The sequence below is a fragment of the Rhinopithecus roxellana genome, chromosome 9, assembly GCF_007565055.1.
Source record: "Rhinopithecus roxellana isolate Shanxi Qingling chromosome 9, ASM756505v1, whole genome shotgun sequence".
NCBI lineage: Eukaryota > Metazoa > Chordata > Mammalia > Primates > Cercopithecidae > Rhinopithecus > Rhinopithecus roxellana.
This window is the reverse complement of record NC_044557.1, coordinates 19,812,357-19,835,741: the sequence shown is the minus strand read 5'-3', so window position 1 is coordinate 19,835,741 and position 23,385 is coordinate 19,812,357. Positions and strand designations below refer to the sequence as shown.

Here is a 23,385-nt window from a genome sequence, read left to right as displayed (position 1 = left end):
GGCTAGCTTCTTTGCATTGGGTTAGAACTTTCTCCCTTAGCACAACAAAGTTTGTTATTACCCACCTTCTGAAGATTACTTCTGTACTTCTGTCATTTCAGTCATCTCTGCCTCAGCCCAGTTCTGTGCCCTTGCTGCTGAGATGTTGGGTTCATTTGGAGGAGCAGAGACATTCTGGCTTTTTGAGTTTTCAGTGTTTTTGCATTGATTTTTCTCATCTTTATGGGCTATCTACCTTTGATTTTTGAGGTTGCTGACCTTCGAATGGGGTTTTTGTGGGGCCTCTTTTTGTTGATGTTGTTGTTGCTTTCTGTTTGTTTTTCCTTTTAACTGTCAGGCCACTCTTTCATAGGGCTGCTGCAGTTTGCTGGGGGTTCATTCCAGACCCTAGTTGCCTCACTGTCTCCTGCACCTGGAGGTATCACCAATGAAGGCTAGGAAACAGCAAAGATGGCAGCCTGCTTCTTTCTCTATGAGCTCCATCCCAGGAGGGCACTGACCTTATACCAGCCCATGTACTCCTGTAGGTGGTGTCTGTAGGAGGTCTCACCCAGTCAGGAGGAATGGGATCAGGGACCCGCTTAAAGAAGCAGTCTGGCTGCCCCTTCACAGAGCAGATGTGCTGTGTTTGGGGGAGCCCCCCTCATCTAGACCACCCAGACTCTCTAGAGCCAGCAGGCTGGAAAGGCATAGTCAGCTGAACCACAGAGACTATGGCCACCACTTCCCCCTGGAAGCTCCATCCCAGGGAGAGATCAGAGCTCTGGTCTGGACCACCTGGAGTATCCAGAGACAGCAGGCTACAATGGCCCAACTCGAAGCACAGAGATGTGGCTGCTTCTTCCCCAAGGAACTCAGTCCGTTTCAGTCAGTCTCTAGCCTGCTGCTGTTGGCTGGCTCGAATTCCAAGCCAGTGGGTCTTAACTTGTGCGATGCTGTGGAAGTGGGGCCTGCAGAACGACACTGCTTGGCTCCCTGCCTACTGGAATGCATGAACCCATCTCCCATCTGGCAGGAATTCCTGGGGCTAGGATATTCAAAACTCCTGGGTGTCCATGTGTGCCCAAATGGCTGCTTCCCTGAGGCTCCACACAGCTCTGTGCTTTGGACCCAAGGCCCTGGTGGAGTGGGCTCGTGAGGGGATCTCCTGATCCATGGTTTGCAAAGAGCCATGGGAAAAGCACGGTTTTCCAGGTGGGGCTGCACAATCACTCATCACTTCCCTTCGCTGGGGATGGGGGCTCCCCTGGCTGCATACCACTCCTGGGCGGGCCATCACCCCACCCTGCTTTTCCTTGCTCTCCGTGGGTCAAGCTGTCTGCCTGGTCAGTCCCAATGTAAGAACCTGGATTCCTCAGTTGAAAGTGCAGAATTCGCTTGCCGTTTTCATTCCTTTCCATGAGAGCTGGGGACTGTAGCTGCCTCTAATCAGCCATCTTGGCCCTACCCCCTTCAATGAAAACACTTTTATTTTGTCTTAACATTTGATTGATAATTGGGATAGGTATAGAATCTTTGTCCTAACATCTTCCTACCTCAGCATTTTGAAGACTGATGTATCATATTTTTGCCAAGTCATTATGAAGTGAAAAGATGGCGAGGAAATTGAGGGTGTATGTAAAGGAATTTGAACTGATGAGTGAAAGAGAGAAGTTAATAAGGAAATTAGGAATAGTGAAAATGTGGTTTTCACTAGATAAACTTGTGGTTTCACAAGATAAAAAAAGGAACAAAGATTCATGACTATGTGAGCAGAGAATGATTGTTTTCTCTTTTATTTCAAATTCATTTATTTTTTAAATTGACATATAAAATTATCTGCCTTTACCATGCACGTGATGTTTTGAAGACTATATACACTGTAGAATGGTTAAATCTAGCTAACAAATACATTGCCTCACATACTTATCATTTTTATGGTGAGAATGCTTAACATCCACTCTCTTAGCATTTTTTAAGAATACAATTTATCATCATTAATTGTAGTTACCAAGCTGTACAATAGAACTCCTGAATGTATTCTTCCTATCTATCTTTAAATATCCATTCTTTGACCAACATCTCCCAGAAGAGGATTATTTTGAATTCTTTGTCAGTCATTTCATAAATCTCCTTTCTTCTGGGTACACTGCAGGAGCTTTATTAGTTTCTTTTTGTGATGTCATATTTTCCTGATTTTTCATAATCCTTGTATCTCTATGCATTTGAGGAGATGGTCACCTCTTCTAGCTTTTGCACATATTCTTTTCTGGTAACAGACCTTTACTTTTACTGTAACCTGGGATTCTGGGTGTCATTGGTTACAACCGTGGATAGGCAGACCTTGGTGTTAGGTTCTCTAATTGGGATTGGTTGCTTCCCAGTACTCTGAGGTCAAATGGTATAGGTGGCTGTGCTCTGTGGTCTAGTGAGACCACTGGCTGGACTCTACCATCAGGTGGGGATACTGGCTGGGTTCTGTGATTGTTTCTGATGGAGCAGTATTGTAGGTTGTTTTCCCTGGCTAGGCAGTATTTTTGTATGTTTGGAATCTGTATCGTGTTTCCTGCAGCGTGATGCTGTTAGCTAGTCTCTCTGGTGTGGCACTTCCGTGGGCCAGAATGAAGAGCAACCCCAAAGAATCATGTGCTCATCACTGTGAGCCCCACCACTGTTTTTCATCTCCAACTGACCCCAGATGGCTTAACCCTACCAGCACTCCCAGTGATTCCTGTGTGATGAGACAGGAGTGAGCCTCTCACAAATGGTCCCAGAATGGTGGGGAAGTTAAATGCCTGCCTCTGATTCACCCCTACCATACCAGAAACCATAGGCCCAGAGTAACTCTGCATGCAGTGCCACACCAGCCTGGGGCTATTCCCAACATAGTATATTCCCAATATAGTATAGTAAGTCACCACAGCCTTTGCCAGCTAGTATGCAACTGATCTAGCAATTCCCATCCCATTTTTCCTCATCAACACTCACTCTGTTCTCAGACTCAAGCCTAATGGCTACGGGAGAAATGGCACAAAGTTTTGGCTGCTGCTTTAGGATATTTAAAAAATCATTAGTGACATCCTTCCTACCTCTCTGGATGTTGTTCCTTAGCTGGGGCCACAATTGAATCTTTAGCCAGCCATTATAGTCTTGTTGCTTCTGTGTTACAGGACATGTGATGAGTAAATCTTGTAGTAATGAACCCATTTCTATAAATACTAGGCCACAAGATGTGACCCTGGTCAGAAACAATATTGTGTGGTGATACAGAAGACATTCTTCAAGCACAAGAATGTGGTGCTTTAGAATCACTGCAGACAGGCAAGGAAAATCCATACCTGGGATACACGAGGACAAATCATTGCTCCTTCAATGAATGAGCAGTCCACTGTAATAAACCCATCTCCAGTTGACTGGCTAATCCAACAGGGGCATAGTGCTATGGTGGAGGCTCATCACTGGCTTCTGTTGATGGCAGGTAGAGTGCCCTAGATATATAGAAAGCCAGATCAGTTTCAGAGGATAATTTACAGTCATTATCTATCTTTTGCACCAGGCAAACAAACAAGTTAAATGATTATGTGACATGCATCATTACTCCTACAATTTCAAACTTTAATGGTGACGCTAATATATGCAGTATGCAATTCCCTAAGGGATGCCATATTACTCTTGATTTATCATCTTGGGAGCAGTTCCAGGCACTTCCTCTTGGCCCTCCCTGTCAATAATATGTCTCACTCCATTGGTCAGCAGACAATATGTGCTAGTATTTCTATTCCAGCCATAATTCTGGGATTTGGAAAATAATAGTAGGACATATCTGAAGTTCTTTTGGATGTACTGTTAGATGAACTTGAAACAAGTTTCTTCTGACTACTTGACCTCCATAAGGCTGCACTTGGACCAGTAGATTAAGGTGGTATTCAGTTTTTCAGGATAACTTTAGTTCTGATTCAGAATCCAATAAGCACCAGAAGTCCTAGCTATTTTCTTTTCCTGCATGCACAGTTATTCTAGTGAATAGCTACAGGTCCCTCTGTGGAAGGCTTGGAGGAATAGTCACAGTTTCATCTGTATGGCAGGTTCCTTCTTTAAAGGTACTCTCTTAGTTGAGAATCCCTGAGGTTGTGAATTGATTTAGGTCTGGGAATCTGCATCACAGCAACTCATGTTAAGTTTTTGCCACCAGACGTAGAATGTCAAGAAAACCTTCAGTATGATGCTCATATATTTTATTTTTAGGGTCCCTGAAATAATTATCATAATCCCTGTAGGTCAAAACACCTTTGATAGTATGTAAGCCCCTTTAGCTTGGGGTGGTAATTGCACCTACCTTGTCTCAGTTAAGCCGTGCCACATGGCCTGTAACACTCCTGGTCCCAGTGTTCCTGTTGCGGCTGGGCGTGGTGGCTCATGCTTGTAATCCCAGCACTTTGGGAGGCTGAGGCATGTGGACCACTTGAGGGTCGGGAGTTTGAGACCAGCCTGGGCAACATGGCAAAACCCTGTCTCTACTAAAAATACAAAAATTAGCCAGGCATAGTGGTAGGTGCCTGTAATCTCAGCTATTTGAGAGGCTGAGGCAGGAGAATCACTTGAACCCAGGAGGTGGAGGTTGTAGTGAGCCAAGATCATGCCATTGCACTCCATGCTAGGCAGCAAGAGTGAAACTCCAAGATCCACTGCATTATGTGCTACCGTCATCTCCAGTCTACAAAACAACAACCAGCAGAGATTTTTGATGATATTGGTGTGTCTTTCAGCAAAGCATTTCCAAGTGTCTTGAAGGAAATATCCTCCCAGCTCTCATTGAATGTTTGATCAAGGGTAGTTACCCAACAGGTTTCACACAGTAGATTCATTCAATATTACCATATTCCTGAAACTCAGCACTTTTTCACCATACAGTATGCCAGGAAAGCTCCATTATTTTGACCTTACTGACAGTAGGCTCCCGTTAAGTCTAACTTCAGTTAACATGACTCCTGCTTTTACTTGGCATATTAAATACAAAATCCCAGGTGAGTCATGAATTACAATAAATTTGTTCCAGTACAGCCTTCGATTTCATACTGTCTGATTAATCCCTTTCAAAGTATAAATTATCCCCTTCCAGAGCAGTACATTGATACTTCTCCTTCAAGACCATGTTGAGAATTAATTCTTGATTTGGACCTAGAGGCAATGTGGGGTAGTGAGACTAATGTTCCAGCTATCGTCATTAAACCTTTTTTTTTTTTTTTTTTTTTTTTTTTAAATGCAGGGGCTCTCTCATTGTTTGGAGAGGGCTTCCTCTGCTGGCAAGGGAAGTAAAGAGATGTTATTCCAATTGTTTGCCTCCCAAGTTTCAGATTCTAATGCTTTTCCCACCAAATCTGGTGGGTTCCAGCTTGGTCCTCAGCCATGTCAATCCATGACTACACGAGTTACTTCATTGCTGCTGCAGAGGCTTTCTGATTCCCCGTTTGCATTTTCCATTGCTCATTTGCAGTATTCCCTTTCTATTCTTCATTATATGCATCCTTTAGGGCTCTTATAAGAAATTAGTTGACCCCAAAATCTTTATTATCCCTATTGTCACCATAACAATTAAATGCCTTTATCTTCCTCCTCCTGCATCATATCCTATGCCAGCTTTGGTAATAATTTGAGAAATCATGATGTCATTTCATACCATAAATTACCAATGCCCCATTTCTTTTTCGCAAGGAAATTATCTGTGTTAAATATATGAACAACCTAATCCAATAGTGCCATCTGAAGGATCTGTTTTCTGTGGCTTCTTTTCATACTAGTCACTATGTCAATGAGGTTCCTAGTAGGCAGCAGGGTGAGCACTTAAATTGGGCAATTTGGTTAATGGCCATTTCATGAACTGGGGGTTGGGGAAGATGATATGGATTATCCAAAATGAGTATTAGAGCTATTGTAAGAAGTTAGGTGAGTTGAAGATTCTGGTCTATATAACCAACAGTGTAATGTATATTTTCTTTATCAAAACAATTCTTTTGTCTATTGATAGTAACTACCTAAGAATTAGGTGTCCAGTTGTTACATTATCACAAAGCTTGGCATACACTCAATATGCTTCTATCTCAGGAAAACTTCATAAGAAGAGCTTCAGCTTCTCACCTGTTCAAGGATCCATATCTCCCTAATTCTTTTTCATTTAATAAAACAACAAAATATTCATAATCAGAAAATTATTTTTTACCACCCTTTAGAGAATTATCTTTCCTTAGAATTTTCTTTGTTGTTATTATAGTACCCCAAGGAGATAACTCTGGAGGCATTTTCAGTTATTGTCACCCAGATGCTGGCACTCAGTCTGGGAATATCATATGATGATCCAAAGAAATGTCGATGTTCAGAATCCATCTGCATAATGAATCCAGAAGCTTTGTAAGTTTTAACAAAATATTTATTGCTTATGTTTATTTCATTTTAAATATTCAGAGTGTGAAAATTTACTATTTACTTAAAGCACAAATTAGCTATCAATGGGCCAAGTTCACTACAAAGTATAAACATGTAATTTTAAATGTAAAAGTAGTATAAAGTATAAATTAAGGACAATCAGGATAACAAATCCAATCTGCAAGATATATTAGCAAAAGAATATGAAAGCACTTAGTAAGGATCTTTAAAAATATTTCAGCAGAACATAATAAGTGGCCTTTGTTTTAGACGAGGTATTTTTGGTTTTGCTTTTAGAATAGTCTGATTTTATGAAAAAAAAATCCTTAACATTCAAAAGAGTAAGAAGTCCTAGTTGGAGACAAATATATATATATATATAAATACATATATATGTTTATATATGTATTTATATATATATTTGTGTGACTTTGGATAAATTACTTGACTTTGCCTAGGTTTACTTTTCTCATCTTTAAATGGGAATAATTATGCCTATTCTTTTATTTCACAGGGTGATATAAGAATAAAAGAAAAAAAGTGAAATAGGAAAAGGTTTTCTAAACTGTAGAATTCTATAAGTATGTGATTGATTAGCTACAGTGATTTCTAAACTTATTAATCTTCCCCAAATGGTATATCAGACAAGAACTACAGCAGGTGTCATTAGCATTTTGTAGTTTTTCTGTTTGTAGATATGGCCTATGATGTGAGTAACCCATTCATTACTGAAGAACAGTCAAAGGTCAAAAGTGAAAATAAGACATTAAATTTTGAAAACATATTATTTTTATGGGTACTCCTAAGCACCTCTTAAGGGTTAATTTTTATGTTCTAAAAATAACCCAAACTCAACATACATACCCATAAATATAGCTCAAACTCAACATATTTCATATATATATATATATATATACACACATGCAATTGTATTACAAATTAGCTCTAAAAGGAATGTGTGTATATATGTATATATACACACCCAAACACACATACTCACACATATCCATATATGTATATATATAATTGATATGCATATGTCCATATAGATTGATAAATGAAATCTATCTATCTATATCTATCTATCTATCTATCTATCTATCTATCTATCTATCTATCCATTCATCTATCACAACAATATGAGAATAATTATTTTGGGCTCATTGTTCATATGGCCAGCTATTTTCAAGTATGCTAGGACAATATGTTTTGTGTAGGTCACCCAGAGCCTAGGATTAATGATAATAAGATGAACAAATATTTACATTGTACTTACTATGTTCTAGAGACCACTCCAAGCACTTTACATATATTAACTTACTTGATTCTCACAATATCTCTACAGGACAGTTCCTATTATTCCCATTTTTACAGATGAAAAGCTAAGTTATAAAAAGGATAATTACTCATGGTCAGATGGCTAGTTTGTGGCAGACTTGGGTTTTGAGCCTGTATTAGTAAACCTTTCATATATAATCTCCAATTTCCTACAAATCTCTTGTGTATGAGTAGAGTATTATATTAATTTTTACAAAATCTAATAATAGCACACATGTATAACTCTTTTGCATATCCACAGTACATCTCACACATTATTCTATGTTAATTCTCAAAGAAAGCATGTAATTAATTACATATTTCAATTTAATGTGTTTATTAAAAAGCCCTGGAGTATAAGTAGCCAAAGTGATCTACTTTTACTAGATACACAGTTAATTAATAGACACACTTTAGCAGGTGTCAGTAATACCAGCAGTGATTTATTGGGTACCTATTAAAAGTCAGATAATTAAATTAGATACTTCACTTATTTAATTATACTTAATTCTCACAGCCTCACCTATCTATGAGGTAGACAAGCGTTATCCCTATTATGCAGATGAAACTACTAAGACTTAGATAATTTAATCACTTTGCCTAACTAAGTCCTCATCAGTCATAGGGTTGGTATTAGTCAACAAGTTTATCTAATTTCAAAGCCTTGTTTCATTCTATAGTCTACACTTCCTTCATATAGAAGACTTAATATATTGGCATTCACTTAAACTAAGTAGCAAGAAAATATTAGTAGTATGTATTTGTACTAAATTCATTTTTATACTTAAGCGCTCCTTCCATTATATCTTTTTTTTGGGTAAAACTATGTCTAAGTGTATTTTTATTATTGAAAAAATTCTATTGATACATAATAATTATACATATTTATTGGGTACATGTGATATTTTCGTATCTGTATACCTGTGTGATGATCAAATCAGGGTAGTTAGAATATCCATCCTCTCAAACATTTATCATTTCTTTGCGTTGAAAATATCAAATCTCCTCTTCTAGCTATTTTGAAATATACAATAAGTTACCATTAATTACAGTCACCCTACTTTGCTATTGAACGCTAGAACTTATTCTAACTGTGTCTACTTATTAACTAACCTTTCTTCATTCCCCTACCCACTCTTCCCAGTCTCTGGAAAGTATCATTCTACTCTCTCTCTCTCTCTTTTTTTTTGAGATGGAGTCTCGCTCTGTTGCCCAGGCTGGAGTGCAGTATTGCGATCTCGGCTCACTGCAAGCTTCACCTCCCGGGTGCACAGGATTCTCCTGCCTCAGCCTCCCGAGTAGCTAGGACTACAGGCGCCCGCCACCACACCCAGCTAATTTTGTTTTTATATTTTTAGTAGAGATGGGGTTTCACCATGTTAGCTGGGATGGTCTCGAACTCCTGATCTCGTGTTCCGCCCGCCTCAGCCTCCCAAAGTGCCTACTCTATATCTTTATGAATTAAACTTTTAAAGTCCCGCACATGATTGAGGATTGTGATATTTGCCTTTCTGTGCCTGAATTTTTCCACTTAACATGATGACCTCCTGTTCCATTCTTGTTGTTACAAATGAAAAAACCTCATTTTTTTTTATGGTTGAATAGTATTCCATTGTGATGTATACCACATTTTCTTTATTCATTCATCCATTGATTCACACTTACGTTTATTCCATGTTTTGTCTATTGTGAATAGTGCTGCAATAAACATGAAGGTTCAGGTATCTTTCTAATATACTGATTTCCTTTACTTTGGAAAAATACCAAGTACAAAGATTGCTGGTTTGTATTGTAGTTCTAGTTCTAGTTTTTTGAGAAACCTCCACAATACTTCCTATCAAGGCTGTATGAATTTACATTCCCACTAACAGCATGTGAGTTGCCTTTTCTCAACATCATTGCCAGTATTTGTTAGTTTTTATATTGTTTGATAATAGCCATTCTAACTGGGGCGAGATCATATCTCATGGTGGTTTTGATTTAAAAATTTCCAATGATTACTGATGCTGAATATTTTTTCATGTCAGAAAAGACAGCAGGTTGGCAATTTGTATGTCTTCCTTTGAGAAATGTCTAATCAAATCCTTTGCCCACTTTTAAGTAGGATTATTTGTGTGTGTGTGTTTAAACTTTAATTTTAGGTTCAGTTGTACCTGTGCAGGTTTGTTATATAGGTAAACTTGAGTCATGGGGGTTTGTTGTACAGATTATTTTGTCACCCATGTACTAATCCTGGCACCCAATAGTTGCTTTTTTCTGATCCTCTCCCTCCTCCCACCTTCTACCCTCAAGTAGGACTCAGTGTCTGTTGTTCCTTTGTATGTGTCTATGTGTTCTCATCCTTTAGCTACCAGATATGTGGTATTTAGTTATCTCTTCCTGTGTTAGTTTGCTAAAGATAGTGTCCTCCAGCTCCATCCATTGTCCTGCAAAAAACATGATCTCATTCTTTTTATGGTTGGATAGCATTCCATGGTGTGTATGTGCCGCATTGTCTTTATCTGGTCTGCCAATGATGAGCATTTAGGTTGACTTTATGTCTTTGCTGTTGTGAATAGTGCTGCAATGAACATTATACGTGCATGAGTCTTTATGATAGAACGATTTATATTCTTTTGGGTATATACCCAGTAATCACATTGCTGGATTGAATGGTAGTTCTATTTTTAGCTTTTTGAGGAATCACCACAGTGTTTTCTACAATGGTTGACCTAATTTACACTCCCACCAACAGTGTATAAGTGTTCCTTTTTCTCCACAACCTCACCAGCATTTGTTTTTTTTTTTTTTTTGACTTTTTAATAACCATTTTGATTGGTATGAGATGGTATCTCATTGTAGTTTTGATGTGCATTTCTCGAATAATCAGTGGTATTGAGCTTTTTTTTTCATATGCTTGTTGGCTGCATGTATGTCTTCTTTTAAAAAGTGCCTATTCATGTCCTTTGCCCACTTTTTAATAGGGTTGTTTGTTTTTTTTCTTGTAAATTTGTTTAGGTTCCTTATACATACTGGATATTAGACCTTTGTCAGATACATAGTTTGAAAATATTTTCTCCTGTTCTGTAAGCTGTTTGTTTACTCTGTTGATTGTTTCTTTTGCTGTGTAGAAGCTCTTTAGTTTAATCAGATCCCATTTGTCAATTTTTGTTTTTGTTGTAATCGATTTTGGAGTCTTCACCATGAAATGTTTGCCAGTTCCTATGTACAGAATGATTATTGCCTAGGTTGTCTTCCAGGGTTTTTACATGTTGAACTTCACATTTAAGTCTTTAATCAATCTTGACTTGACTTATGTATATGATGTAAAGAAGGAGTTTCAGCAGGAATGGTAGCAGGTCTTCTTTGTCCATCTGGTAGAATTTGGCTGTGACTCCATCTGGTCTTGGGTTTTCTCTTTCGATTAGTTGGCTATTTATTATTGATTCAATTCCAGAACTTGTTATTGGTCTAGTTAATTTCTTGCTAGTTCAGTCTTAGGAGATTGTATGTGTTCCAGAATTTATTCATTTCTTCTAGATTTCCTAGCTTGTGTGCCTAGAGGTGTTTGTGGTAGTCTCTGATGGTTATTAGAATTTCTGTGGGGTCAGTGTAACACCCCCTTTGTCATTTCTAACCTTTATGCCCTTCTTTGTCTTTTTTTATCTTTGTCAGTTCAAAGTCTGTTTTGGCTGAAATTAGGACTGCAACACCTGCTTTTTTCTGTTCTCCATTTGCTTGGTCGATTTTTCTCCATTCTTTTATTTTGAGCCTATGGATGTCATTGTATGTGAGATGGTTTTCTTGAAGATAGCATATCATTGGGTCTTATTTCTTTTTCTAGCTTGTCACTCCATACCTTTTAATTGGGACATGTAGCCTGTTTACATTAAAGGTTAGTTTTTATATGTGTGAATTTGATCCTGCCATCGTGTTGTTAGCTGGTTATTTTGTAGACTTGTTTTTTGTGTGGTTGCTTTATAGTGTCACTGTTCTGTGTATTTCAGTGTGTTTTTGTAGTGGCTGGTAATGGTCTTTTCTTTCCACATTTAGTGCTTCTCTCAGGAGCTCTTGTAAGGCACATCTGATAGTAACTAATGCCCTCAGCATTTGCTTGTCTGATGTCTTTGTTGATTTTCTGTCTAGATGATCTGTCCAGTGCTTCAAGTGGAGTGTTGAAGTCAACAACTATTATTGTATTGGGGTCTATTTCTCTGTTTAGTTCTAATAATGTTTGTTTTATATATCTGGGTGCTCCAGTGTTTGGTGCATATATATTTATAATTTTTATATACTCTTGCTGAATTGTTCTCTTTATCATTGGAGACTTTGTTTCTTTTTATGTGTTTTGTCCTATAATCTATTTTTTTTCTGACATAAATAGTCAGTGTAGCTACCCTTTCATGCTTTTGGTTTCTGTTTGCCCAGAATGTTTTTTTTTCCTATTCCTTCGCTTTTGGTCTACATGTCTTTACAATGTAAGTGAGTTTTTGTAGGCCGCATATATATTTTTAAATCCTTTCAACCAGTCTATATTTTTCAATTTAGGAATTAAAGCCATTTATATTTGAAATTATTATTGATAGATTAGGACTTACTCCTGTCATTTGTCAATGTTTTCTGATTGTTTGATATATTCTTTCTTTCACTCTTCCTTTTTTTTTTTTTAGGCAGGGTCTCACTTTGTCACTCAGGCTGAAGTAAAGTGGTGTGATCTTGGCTCACTGAAACCTCTGCCTCCTAAGTTCAAATGATTCTCCTGCCTCAGCACCCCAAGTAGCTGGGACTAAAGGTGTGCACCACCATGCCTGGCTAATTTTTGTATTTTTAGTGGAGATGGGGTTTCACCATGTTGGCCATGCTGGTCTTGAACTCCTGACCTCAGGTGATCCACCCACCTCGGCATTCCAAAGTGCTGGGATTACAGGCATGAACCACTGCACTCAGCCTTTCTTCCTCTTTTATTGTATACCTTTACATTAGATAATTTGGGTCGTGATAACATTTAACATTTTATTTTTTTTTTCTCTTCTCCTTTTTTCTTCTCATCTATTTTATCAGTGAGTTGCATACTTGTATGTGTTTTCATGATGGTAGCTATTCTCCTTTTACTTCCTGGTTTAGGATTCTCTTCAGCATTTCTTATAGGACTAGTCTAGTGGTGACAAATTCTTTGTTTTTTTTTCTTGTCTGGAAAAGACATTTTATTTCTCCTTCATTTTTGAAGGATAGCTTTGCTGCATATAGTATTCTTGGCTGATAGTTGTTTTCTTGCAGTACTTTGAATATGTACTTTCATTCTCTCCTGGCCTATAAGGTTTCTGCTGAGAAATCTGCTGTTATTCTCATGGGTATTCCTTTATATGTGACTTGACATTTTTCTCTTTCTGTTTGTAGAATTCTCTCTTTGTTTTCTACTTTTGATAGTTTGACTATATGTGCTTTGAACAAGACCTTTTTGGTTGAATATATTTCGAGATTTTTGTTACCTGTATCTTGATGTCTATATGTCTTGCAAAACTTTGGAGAGTTTCAGCTATTATTCCTTACATAAGTCTTCTGTGCCTTTACATCTCTTCTTCTTCTAGTCCCAAAATTTGAATATTTGGTTCCTGTATGGTGTTTCATATGTCATGTAGGCTTTCTGTCATTTATGTATATAATTTGTCTGATCAGGTTATTTAAAAAGCTCTATCTTCAAGTTCAGAAATTCTTTCTTATGATTAGTCTGGTCTATTGTGGAAACTTTCTTTTGTATTTTTAATTTTATTTATTGAAATAATCAATTTCAAGATCTCTGTTTGGTTCTTTCTTATGATATCTATCCCTTTGTTAAATTTCTCATTGAAATTATGAATTGTTTTCCTGATTTCTTTGTATTATTTATCTGTGCTCTGTTTTGTCTCACTAAGTTTCTTTATTATCATTATTTTGAATTTTTTTCAGACATTTCATAGATTTCTTTTTTTTTTTTATTTTTTTTTTTATTTTTTTTTATTTTTTTTTATTATACTTTAAGTTCTAGGGTACATGTGCATAACGTGCAGGTTTGTTACATATGTATACTTATGCCATGTTGGTGTGCTGCACCCATCAACTCGTCAGCACCCATCAATTCATCATTTATATCATGTATAACTCCCCAATGCAATCCCTCCCTCCTCCCCCCTCCCCCCTCCCCATGATAGACCCCAGTGTGTGATGTTCCCCTTCCCGAGTCCAAGTGATCTCATTGTTCAGTTCCCACCTATGAGTGAGAACATGCGGTGTTTGGTTTTCTCTTCTTGTGATAGTTTGCTAAGAATGATGGTTTCCAGCTGCATCCATGTCCCTACAAAGGACGCAAACTCATCCTTTTTTATGGCTGCATAGTATTCCATGGTGTATATGTGCCACATTTTCTTAATCCAGTCTGTCACAGATGGACATTTGGGTTGATTCCAAGTCTTTGCTATTGTGAATAGTGCCGCAATAAACATACGTGTACATGTGTCTTTGTAGTAGACTAATTTATAATCCTTTGGGTATATACCCAGTAGTGGGATGGCTGGGTCATATGGTACATCTAGTTCTAGATCCTTGAGGAATTGCCATACTGTTTTCCATAATGGTTGAACTAGTTTACAATCCCACCAACAGTGTAAAAGTGTTCCTATTTCTCCACATCCTCTCCAACACCTGTTGTTTCCTGACTTCTTAATGATTGCCATTCTAACTGGTGTGAGATGGTATCTCATTGTGGTTTTGATTTGCATTTCTCTGATGGCCAGTGATGATGAGCATTTTTTCATGTGTCTGTTGGCTGTATGAATATCTTCTTTTGAGAAATGTCTGTTCATATCCTTTCCCCACTTTTTGATGGGGTTGTTTGTTTTTTTCTCGTATATTTGTTTGAGTTCTTTGTAGATTCTGGATATTAGCCCTTTGTCAGATGAGTAGGTTGCAAAAATTTTCTCCCATTCTGTAGGTTGCCTGTTCACTCTGATGGTAGTTTCTTTTGCTGTGCAAAAGCTCTTTAGTTTAATTAGATCCCATTTGTCAATTATGGCTTTTGCTGCCGTTGCTTTTGGTGTTTTAGACATGAAGTCCTTGCCCATGCCTATGTCCTGAATGGTACTACCTAGATTTTCTTCTAGGGTTTTTATGGTATTAGGTCTAACATTTAAGTCTCTAATCCATCTTGAATTAATCTTCGTATAAGGGGTAAGGAAAGGATCCAGTTTCAGCTTTCTACTTATGGCTAGCCAATTTTCCCAGCACCATTTATTAAATAGGGAATCCTTTCCCCATTTCTTGTTTCTCTCAGGTTTGTCAAAGATCAGATGGCTGTAGATGTGCGGTATTATTTCTGAGGACTCTGTTCTGTTCCATTGGTCTATATCTCTGTTTTGGTACCAGTACCATGCTGTTTTGGTTACTGTAGCCTTGTAGTATAGTTTGAAGTCAGGTAGCGTGACGCCTCCAGCTTTGTCCTTTTGACTTAGGATTGTCTTGGCAATGCGGGCTCTTTTTTGGTTCCATATGAACTTTAAAGCAGTTTTTTCCAATTCCGTGAAGAAAGTCATTGGTAGCTTGATGGGGATGGCATTGAATCTATAAATAACCTTGGGGAGTATGGCCATTTTCACGATATTGATTCTTCCTATCCATGAGCATGGTATGTTCTTCCATTTGTTTGTGTCCTCTTTGATTTCACTGAGCAGTGGTTTGTAGTTCTCCTTGAAGAGGTCCTTTACATCCCTTGTAAGCTGGATTCCTAGGTATTTTATTCTCTTTGAAGCAATTGTGAATGGAAGTTCATTCCTGATTTGGCTCTCTGCTTGTCTGTTGCTGGTGTATAAGAATGCTTGTGATTTTTGCACATTAATTTTGTATCCTGAGACTTTGCTGAAGTTGCTTATCAGCTTAAGGAGATTTTGGGCTGAGACGATGGGGTTTTCTAAATATACAATCATGTCATCTGCAAACAGGGACAATTTGACTTCTTCTTTTCCTAACTGGATACCCTTGATTTCTTTCTCTTGCCTGATTGCCCTAGCCAGAACTTCCAACACTATGTTGAATAGGAGTGGTGAGAGAGGGCATCCCTGTCTTGTGCCAGTTTTCAAAGGGAATTTTTCCAGTTTTTGCCCATTCAGTATGATATTGGCTGTGGGTTTGTCATAAATAGCTCTTATTATTTTGAGGTACGTTCCATCAATACCGAATTTATTGAGCGTTTTTAGCATGAAGGGCTGTTGAATTTTGTCAAAAGCCTTTTCTGCATCTATTGAGACAATCATGTGGTTCTTGTCTTTGGTTCTGTTTATATGCTGGATTACGTTTATTGATTTGCGAATGTTGAACCAGCCTTGCATCCCAGGGATGAAGCCCACTTGATCATGGTGGATAAGCTTTTTGATGTGCTGCTGAATCCGGTTTGCCAGTATTTTATTGAGGATTTTTGCATCAATGTTCATCAGGGATATTGGTCTAAAATTCTCTTTTTTTGTTGTGTCTCTGCCAGGCTTTGGTATCAGGATGATGTTGGCCTCATAAAATGAGTTAGGGAGGATTCCCTCTTTTTCTATTGATTGGAATAGTTTCAGAAGGAATGGTACCAGCTCCTCCTTGTACCTCTGGTAGAATTCAGCTGTGAATCCATCTGGTCCTGGACTTTTTTTGGTGGGTAGGCTATTAATTGTTGCCTCAATTTCAGAGCCTGCTATTGGTCTATTCAGGGATTCAACTTCTTCCTGGTTTAGCCTTGGGAGAGTGTAAGTGTCCAGGAAATTATCCATTTCTTCTAGATTTTCTAGTTGATTTGCGTAGAGGCGTTTATAGTATTCTCTGATGGTAGTTTGTATTTCTGTGGGGTCAGTGGTGATATCCCCTTTATCATTTTTTATTGCATCTATTTGATTCCTCTCTCTTTTTTTCTTTATTAGCCTTGCTAGCGGTCTGTCAATTTTGTTGATCTTTTCAAAAAACCAACTCCTGGATTCATTGATTTTTTGGAGGGTTTTTTGTGTCTCTATCTCCTTCAGTTCTGCTCTGATCTTAGTTATTTCTTGCCTTCTGCTAGCTTTTGAATGTGATTGCTCTTGCCTCTCTAGTTCTTTTAATTGTGATGTTAGAGTGTCAATTTTAGATCTTTCCTGCTTTCTCTTGTGGGCATTTAGTGCTATAAATTTCCCTCTACACACTGCTTTAAATGTGTCCCAGAGATTCTGGTATGTTGTATCTTTGTTCTCATTGGTTTCAAAGAACATCTTTATTTCCGCTTTCATTTCGTTATGTACCCAGTAGTCATTCAGGAGTAGGTTGTTCAGTTTCCAGGTAGTTGAGCGGTTTTGATTGAGTTTCTTAGTCCTGAGTTCTAGTTTGATTGCACTGTGGTCTGAGAGACAGTTTGTTATAATTTCTGTTCTTTTACATTTGCTGAGGAGTACTTTACTTCCAATTATGTGGTCAATTTTGGAATAAGTGCGATGTGGTGCTGAGAAGAATGTATATTCTGTTGATTTGGGGTGGAGAGTTCTATAGATGTCTATTAGGTCCGCTTGGTGCAGAGATGAGTTCAATTCCTGGATATCCTTGTTAACTTTCTGTCTCGTTGATCTGTCTAATGTTGACAGCGGAGTGTTGAAGTCCCCCATTATTATTGTATGGGAGTCTAAGTCTCTTTGTAAGTCTCTAAGGACTTGCTTTATGAATCTGGGTGCTCCTGTATTGGGTGCATATATATTTAGGAGAGTTAGCTCTTCCTGTTGAATTGATCCCTTTACCATTATGTAATGGCCTTCTTTGTCTCTTTTGATCTTTGATGGTTTAAAGTCTGTTTTATCAGAGACTAGGATTGCAACCCCTGCTTTTTTTTGTTCTCCATTTGCTTGGTAGATCTTCCTCCATCCCTTTATTTTGAGCCTATGTATGTCTCTGCATGTGAGATGGGTCTCCTGAATACAGCAGACTGATGGGTCTTGACTCTTTATCCAGTTTGCCAGTCTGTGTCTTTTCATTGGAGCATTTAGTCCATTAACATTTAAGGTTAATATTGTTATGTGTGAACTTGATCCTGCCATTATGATATTAACTGGTTATTTTGCTCGTTAGTTGATGCAGTTTCTTCCTAGCCTCGATGGTCTTTACATTTTGCCAAGTTTTTGCGATGGCTGGTACCGGTTGTTCCTTTCCATGTTTAGGGCTTCCTTCAGGGTCTCTTGTAAGGCAGGCCTGGTGGTGACAAAATCTCTAAGCATTTGCTTATCTGTAAAGGATTTTATTTCTCCTTCACTTATGAAACTTAGTTTGGCTGGATATGAAATTCTGGGTTTAAAATTCTTTTCTTTAAGAACGTTGAATATTGGCCCCCACTCTCTTCTGGCTTGTAGAGTTTCTGCCGAGAGATCTGCTGTTAGTCTGATGGGCTTCCCTTTGTGGGTGACCCGACCTTTCTCTCTGGCTGCCCTTAAGATTTTTTCCTTCATTTCAACTTTGGTGAATCTGGCAATTATGTGTCTTGGAGTTGCTCTTCTGGAGGAGTATCTTTGTGGCGTTCTCTGTATTTCCTGAATTTGAATGTTGGCCCGCCCTACTAGGTTGGGGAAGTTCTCCTGGATGATATCCTGAAGAGTGTTTTCCAACTTGGTTCCATTTTCCCCCTCACTTTCAGGCACCCCAATCAGACGTAGATTTGGTCTTTTTACGTAATCCCATACTTCTTGCAGGCTTTGCTCATTTCTTTTTCTTCTTTTTTCTTTTGGTTTCTCTTCTCGCTTCATTTCATTCATTTGATCTTCAATCGCTGATACTCTTTCTTCCAGTTGATCGAGTCGGTTACTGAAGCTTGTGCATTTGTCACGTATTTCTCGTGTCATGGTTTTCATCTCTGTCATTTCGTTTATGATCTTCTCTGCATTAATGAGTCTAGCTGTCAATTCTTCCACTCTTTTTTCAAGATTTTTAGTTTCTTTGCGCTGGGTACGTAATTCCTCCTTTAGCTCTGATAAGTTTGATGGACTGAAGCCTTCTTCTCTCCTCTCGTCCAAGTCATTCTCTGACCAGCTTTGATCCGTTGCTGGTGATGGGCTGCGCTCCTTTGCAGGGGGAGATGCGCTCTTATTTTTTGAATTTCCAGCTTTTCTGCCCTGCTTCTTCCCCATCTTTGTGGTTTTATCTGTCTCTGGTCTTTGATGGTGGTGACGAACTGATGGGGTTTTGGTATAGGTGTCCTTCCTGTTTGATAGTTTTCCTTCTGACAGTCAGAAGGACTCTCTGTTGGTCTGTTGGAGATTGCTTGAGGTCCACTCCAGACCCTGTTTGCCTGGGTATCAGCAGCAGAGGTTGCCGAAGATAGAATATTGCTGAACAGCGAGTGTACCTGTCTGATTCTTCCTTTGGAAGTGTCCTCTCAGGGGTGTACTCCACCCTGTGAGGTGTGGGGTGTCAGACTGCCCCTAGTGGGGGATTTCTCCCAGCTAGGCTACTCAGGGGTCAGGGACACACCTGAGCAGGCAGTCTGTCCGTTCTCAGATCTCAACCTCCGCGTTGGGAGATCCGCGGCTCTCCCCAAAGCTGTCAGACAGAGTCGTTCGCGTCTGCACCGGCTCCCGCTACTTCCCCTGTTGGTCTTCAGCTGTGCGCTGTCCCCAGAGGTGGAGACTACAGAGACAGGCAGGCTTCCTTGAGCTGCTGTGAGCTCCACCCAGTTCGAGCTTCCCAGCGGCTTTGTTTACCTACTTAAGCCTCAGCAATGGCGGGCGCCCCTCCCCCAGCCTCGCTGCTGCCTTGCGGATAGATCGCGGCAGACTGCTGTGTTAGCAGTGAGGGAGGCTTCGTGGGCGTGGGACCCTCCCGGCCAGGTGTGGGATATATTCTCCTGGAATGCCTGTATGCTTACAGCGCAGTATTGGGGTGGGAGTTACCCGATTTTCCAGGTGTTGTGTGTCTCAGTTCCCCTGGCTAGGAAAACGGATCCCCTTCCCCCTTGCGCTTCCAGGTGAGGCGATGCCTCGCCCTGCTTCAGCTCTCGCTGGTCAGGCTGCAGCAGCTGACCAGCACCGATTGTCCGGCACTCCCTAGTGAGATGACCCCAGTACCTCAGTTGAAAATGCAGAAATCACCGGTCTTCTGTGTCGCTCGCGCTGGGAGTTGGAGACTGGAGTTGTTCCTATTCGGCCATCTTCAGATTTCTTTTTGTTTTGGCTTTGTTACTGCATAATTTTTGTATTCCTTTAGAGGTATATTTGTTCTTTCTTTTTTCATGCTTTTTTGTGTCTTTACATTAATATCGGCACATCTGGTGTGTCAGTTGCTTCTTACAATTTTATGAATTGACTTTAATGGGGAAATCTTTTCCCTATAGATGTATTTATAGTATTGGTTGAGTAGGATTTTTTGGCCTTATTTCTTGGTGAGCACAGTATTGTAGTCTCCTTAGGATTTCTTTGTCTGTTAGCAGCATCAGTGGTGTTTATGAGTTCCCCAGTAGCTTGGTCTGTGGTTGTTAGTGGATGCTGTGGTGAGGTTCTGCTAAGGACAAGGATGCCAGGTTTATTGGTCCTTCAGCACCAGTGGTGGTGGCAGTAGGAAGTGCTTGCTGGAGCCTCCAGGTGGCATACAAAGGCACCAGTGATGGTGGTTTGAGTGGATTGTTCTTCTGGCATCCAGGTGACATGCTCAGGTGCCAGCAGTGGTGGCAGTTGGTAGAATGGACCTGTTCTCAGGTCTCCAGATGGTGTGCATGGGCACTGAAGTCAGCAGGTGGGGCAAGCTTGTCCTCAGGCCCCAGGACAGCATGTTATCAGGCCAGTCCTAAGTCCCTCTGAAGGTAGATGCAGATACACAGTGACCTTGACATTGGAGGGTTCTAGCTTGCCGTCAGTTGCAGCAGCCCTGGGCAGGAAACTTTCAAGCTCTGGGTAGAATTTGTTTGGTTCCCTTCATCCTTGAGTTAGCCTTTTTGGTGCACTGCACCACTCATTTCCTGGGCTATAGATGCAGAATCAGCTGGAGTGCTGGAGACACAACTACATTCCTGGGTCAATCCTGTTTTGTGACACTGCAGCCCTCTGGGTGGATGTGGGGGTATGTCAGTGGGACGATAGGGATGTGGACATGCTGGAACTGTCGGGATTCAGTTCAGGATCGAACCTGAATCAGGTGGTTTGGTGGGGCTGGGCTCTCAAAATGGTGTAGTGCTGTGTCAGCTTGTGTCTTGGTGGGCGGGGGATGGGGGTGTTTGGGACCCAGCACAAACACCCTCTGTGAAACAATACCAACTTGTGGACTCGAGGCACCTGCCTACACTAATCTCAGAGCCTTTGTGGGCTGAGGGACTGTCCCATCACTAGGACTGCAGCCATCCACAATGGGAATGTGGGTGGCTGGGGATCTTGTTTGCCTTCTCTTGCGATGAAGAGTTGCTTCTGGATTTGAGCTTATTATGGCCAGGCTGGCTTCTTTGCTCCTCTCTCCTTCTATGCCTCAGAAGTTTTTTTGTCACTTTTCCAATGAATTCCAGTGTTCTCTCTTAGAACCTCTATTTAATGTCTGGTTATCTACTTGTTCTTTTGGTTTTTTTTGTGCATGAGAAAAGTGCCAGTCTCCCTTAGTCAGCCATTTTGAAGCCCCCTCCTATTCCTGATATATCATTTTGATAATTTAATTTATATATAGTTTTTAAAAGTGACAACTTGTGTCTTTCTTATTCATACATTTAAAACATTTATAATTGACCAAAATTTTTACGTGTATATGGGGGCGCAGTGTAATGTTCCAACATTTGCATATAATGTATAATGAAATTAGGGTAATTCCCATATCCATCACTTTAAACATTTATCATTTCAGTGTGGCAATAACATTCAAAATCTGCTCTTCTAGCTATCTTGAAATATGCACTACATTGTCATTTGATATAGTCACCCTACTGTGTAATAAAATACTCGCACTTACTCTTCCTGTTTAGCTAACTTTGTACACATTAACCAACCTATCCCAGTCTTCCTCTCTCTCTTCTCCTCACCAGCCTCTGGTAACCACTGTTCTACTCTCTATTTCTATGAAATCAACTTTTTAAAAATTTCACACATGAGTGTAATCATGTGGTGTTTGTCTCTGCAGTCTGGCTTATTTCACTTAACATAATGTCATCCTGCTCCATTTATGTTGTCAGAAATGATAGGATTCCATTCCTTTTTATGGTGGAATAATATTCCATTTACATATATATCACATTTTAAAAATCAGTTTATCTGTAGATGGGCATTTAGATTAATTTCATGTATTGGCTATTGTGAATAGTGCTGCAATAAACATGGGAGTGCAGATATCTCTGTGATATTCTGATTTATTTATTTATTTATTTATTTATTTATTTATTTATTTATTTATTTTGAGACGGAGTCTTGCTCTGCCGCCCAGGCTGGAGTGCAGTGGCCGGCTCTCAGCTCACTGCAAGCTCCGCCTCCTGGGTTCACGCCATTCTCCTGTCTCACCCTCCCGAGTAGCTGGGACTACAGGCGCCCGCCTCGTTGCCCGGCTAGTTTTTTGTATTTTTTAGTAGAGACGGGGTTTCACCGTATTAGCCAGGATGGTCTCGATCTCCTGACCTCATGATCCGCCCGTCTCGGCCTCCCAAAGTGCTGGGATTACAGGCTTGAGCCGCCACGCCCGGCCCTGATTTATTTTTTATAGACATAAACCCAGTAGTGGATTGCTGGATCATATAGTAGTCCTGTTTTTAGGTTTTTGAGGAAGGTTCATATTGTTTTTCATAATGGTTGTGTAATTTACATTTTTGCTAAGAATGTTCAAGATATTGCCTTTATCCCCATCTTTTATAGTGTGTAATTTGTTTGTCTTTTTGATAATACCCATTTTTTGATCACAAAGAATGAAACAAACACAACCTAAAAAATTCTACACTTTAACTCCCTTCTCCCCAATTTTGAGTTTTTGATCTCTAAATTTACATATTTTTATATTACCTATCTCTTAAAAATTGTTATTGTTTTTCAATATCTTTGGCTTTTAATCTTTATACCAAAGATATGAATGTTTTACACCCCATAGTTAGTGTTAGAGTGTTCCAAATTTGTTTACTTTTATACCTTCACATGTTTTCTTGTTGCACATTAGCATCCTTTTCTGTCAGATTGAAAAACTTCTTTTAGCATTTCTTATTGGTTTGGTGGTGATGAATTCCCTCCACTGTTGTTGGTCTAAGAGTTTTGAATCACTCCTTCATTTTTAAGGATAGTTTTCCTGGGTACAATATTCTTGGTTGAAAGTTTTTTCCTTCAGGACTTGGAATATGTCATTCCACTCCTTCCTGGTCTTTAAGGTTTCCATAGAGAATTCTGCTGCCAGATGTATTGACACTCCTTCATATGTTATTTGCTTCTTTTCTCTTACTGCTTTTAGGAGTCTCTCTTGTCCTTGACCTATGAGAATTTGATTATTATATTTATGCCTTGAGGTAGTTTTATTTGGGTTGACTCTTCTTGGTGATCTTTGACCTTCTTATGACTGGATATTTATATTTAGGTTTGGACAATTTCCCATTATTATTTATTTGAATAACCTTTCTACCCCCTTTCTCTCCCTCTACTTCCTTTGAAGGTCAATGACTCTTACATTTTCTTTTTGATGCTATCTCATTGATCCAATAAGTGTTCTTTGTTCTTTTAAATTCCTTTTTTCTTT

General features: G+C 39.3%; 1 protein-coding gene across 2 annotated transcripts in view; it reads left to right on the top strand.

Moving 5' to 3' along the window:
• The window catches only part of LOC104679664 (disintegrin and metalloproteinase domain-containing protein 32), a 175,420-nt gene that overhangs the window by 69,241 nt on the left and 82,794 nt on the right, over positions 1-23,385 (top strand). Inside the window, exon 11 of one of the 2 annotated variants that reach the window (XM_030937474.1) lies at positions 6,248-6,384. The exons of the other annotated variant lie outside the window; for it this stretch is intronic. Within the exon in view, the coding sequence (XP_030793334.1) occupies positions 6,248-6,384 (137 nt within the window). The remainder of the gene's footprint in view (positions 1-6,247; positions 6,385-23,385) is intronic. 2 annotated transcript variants of the gene reach the window in all.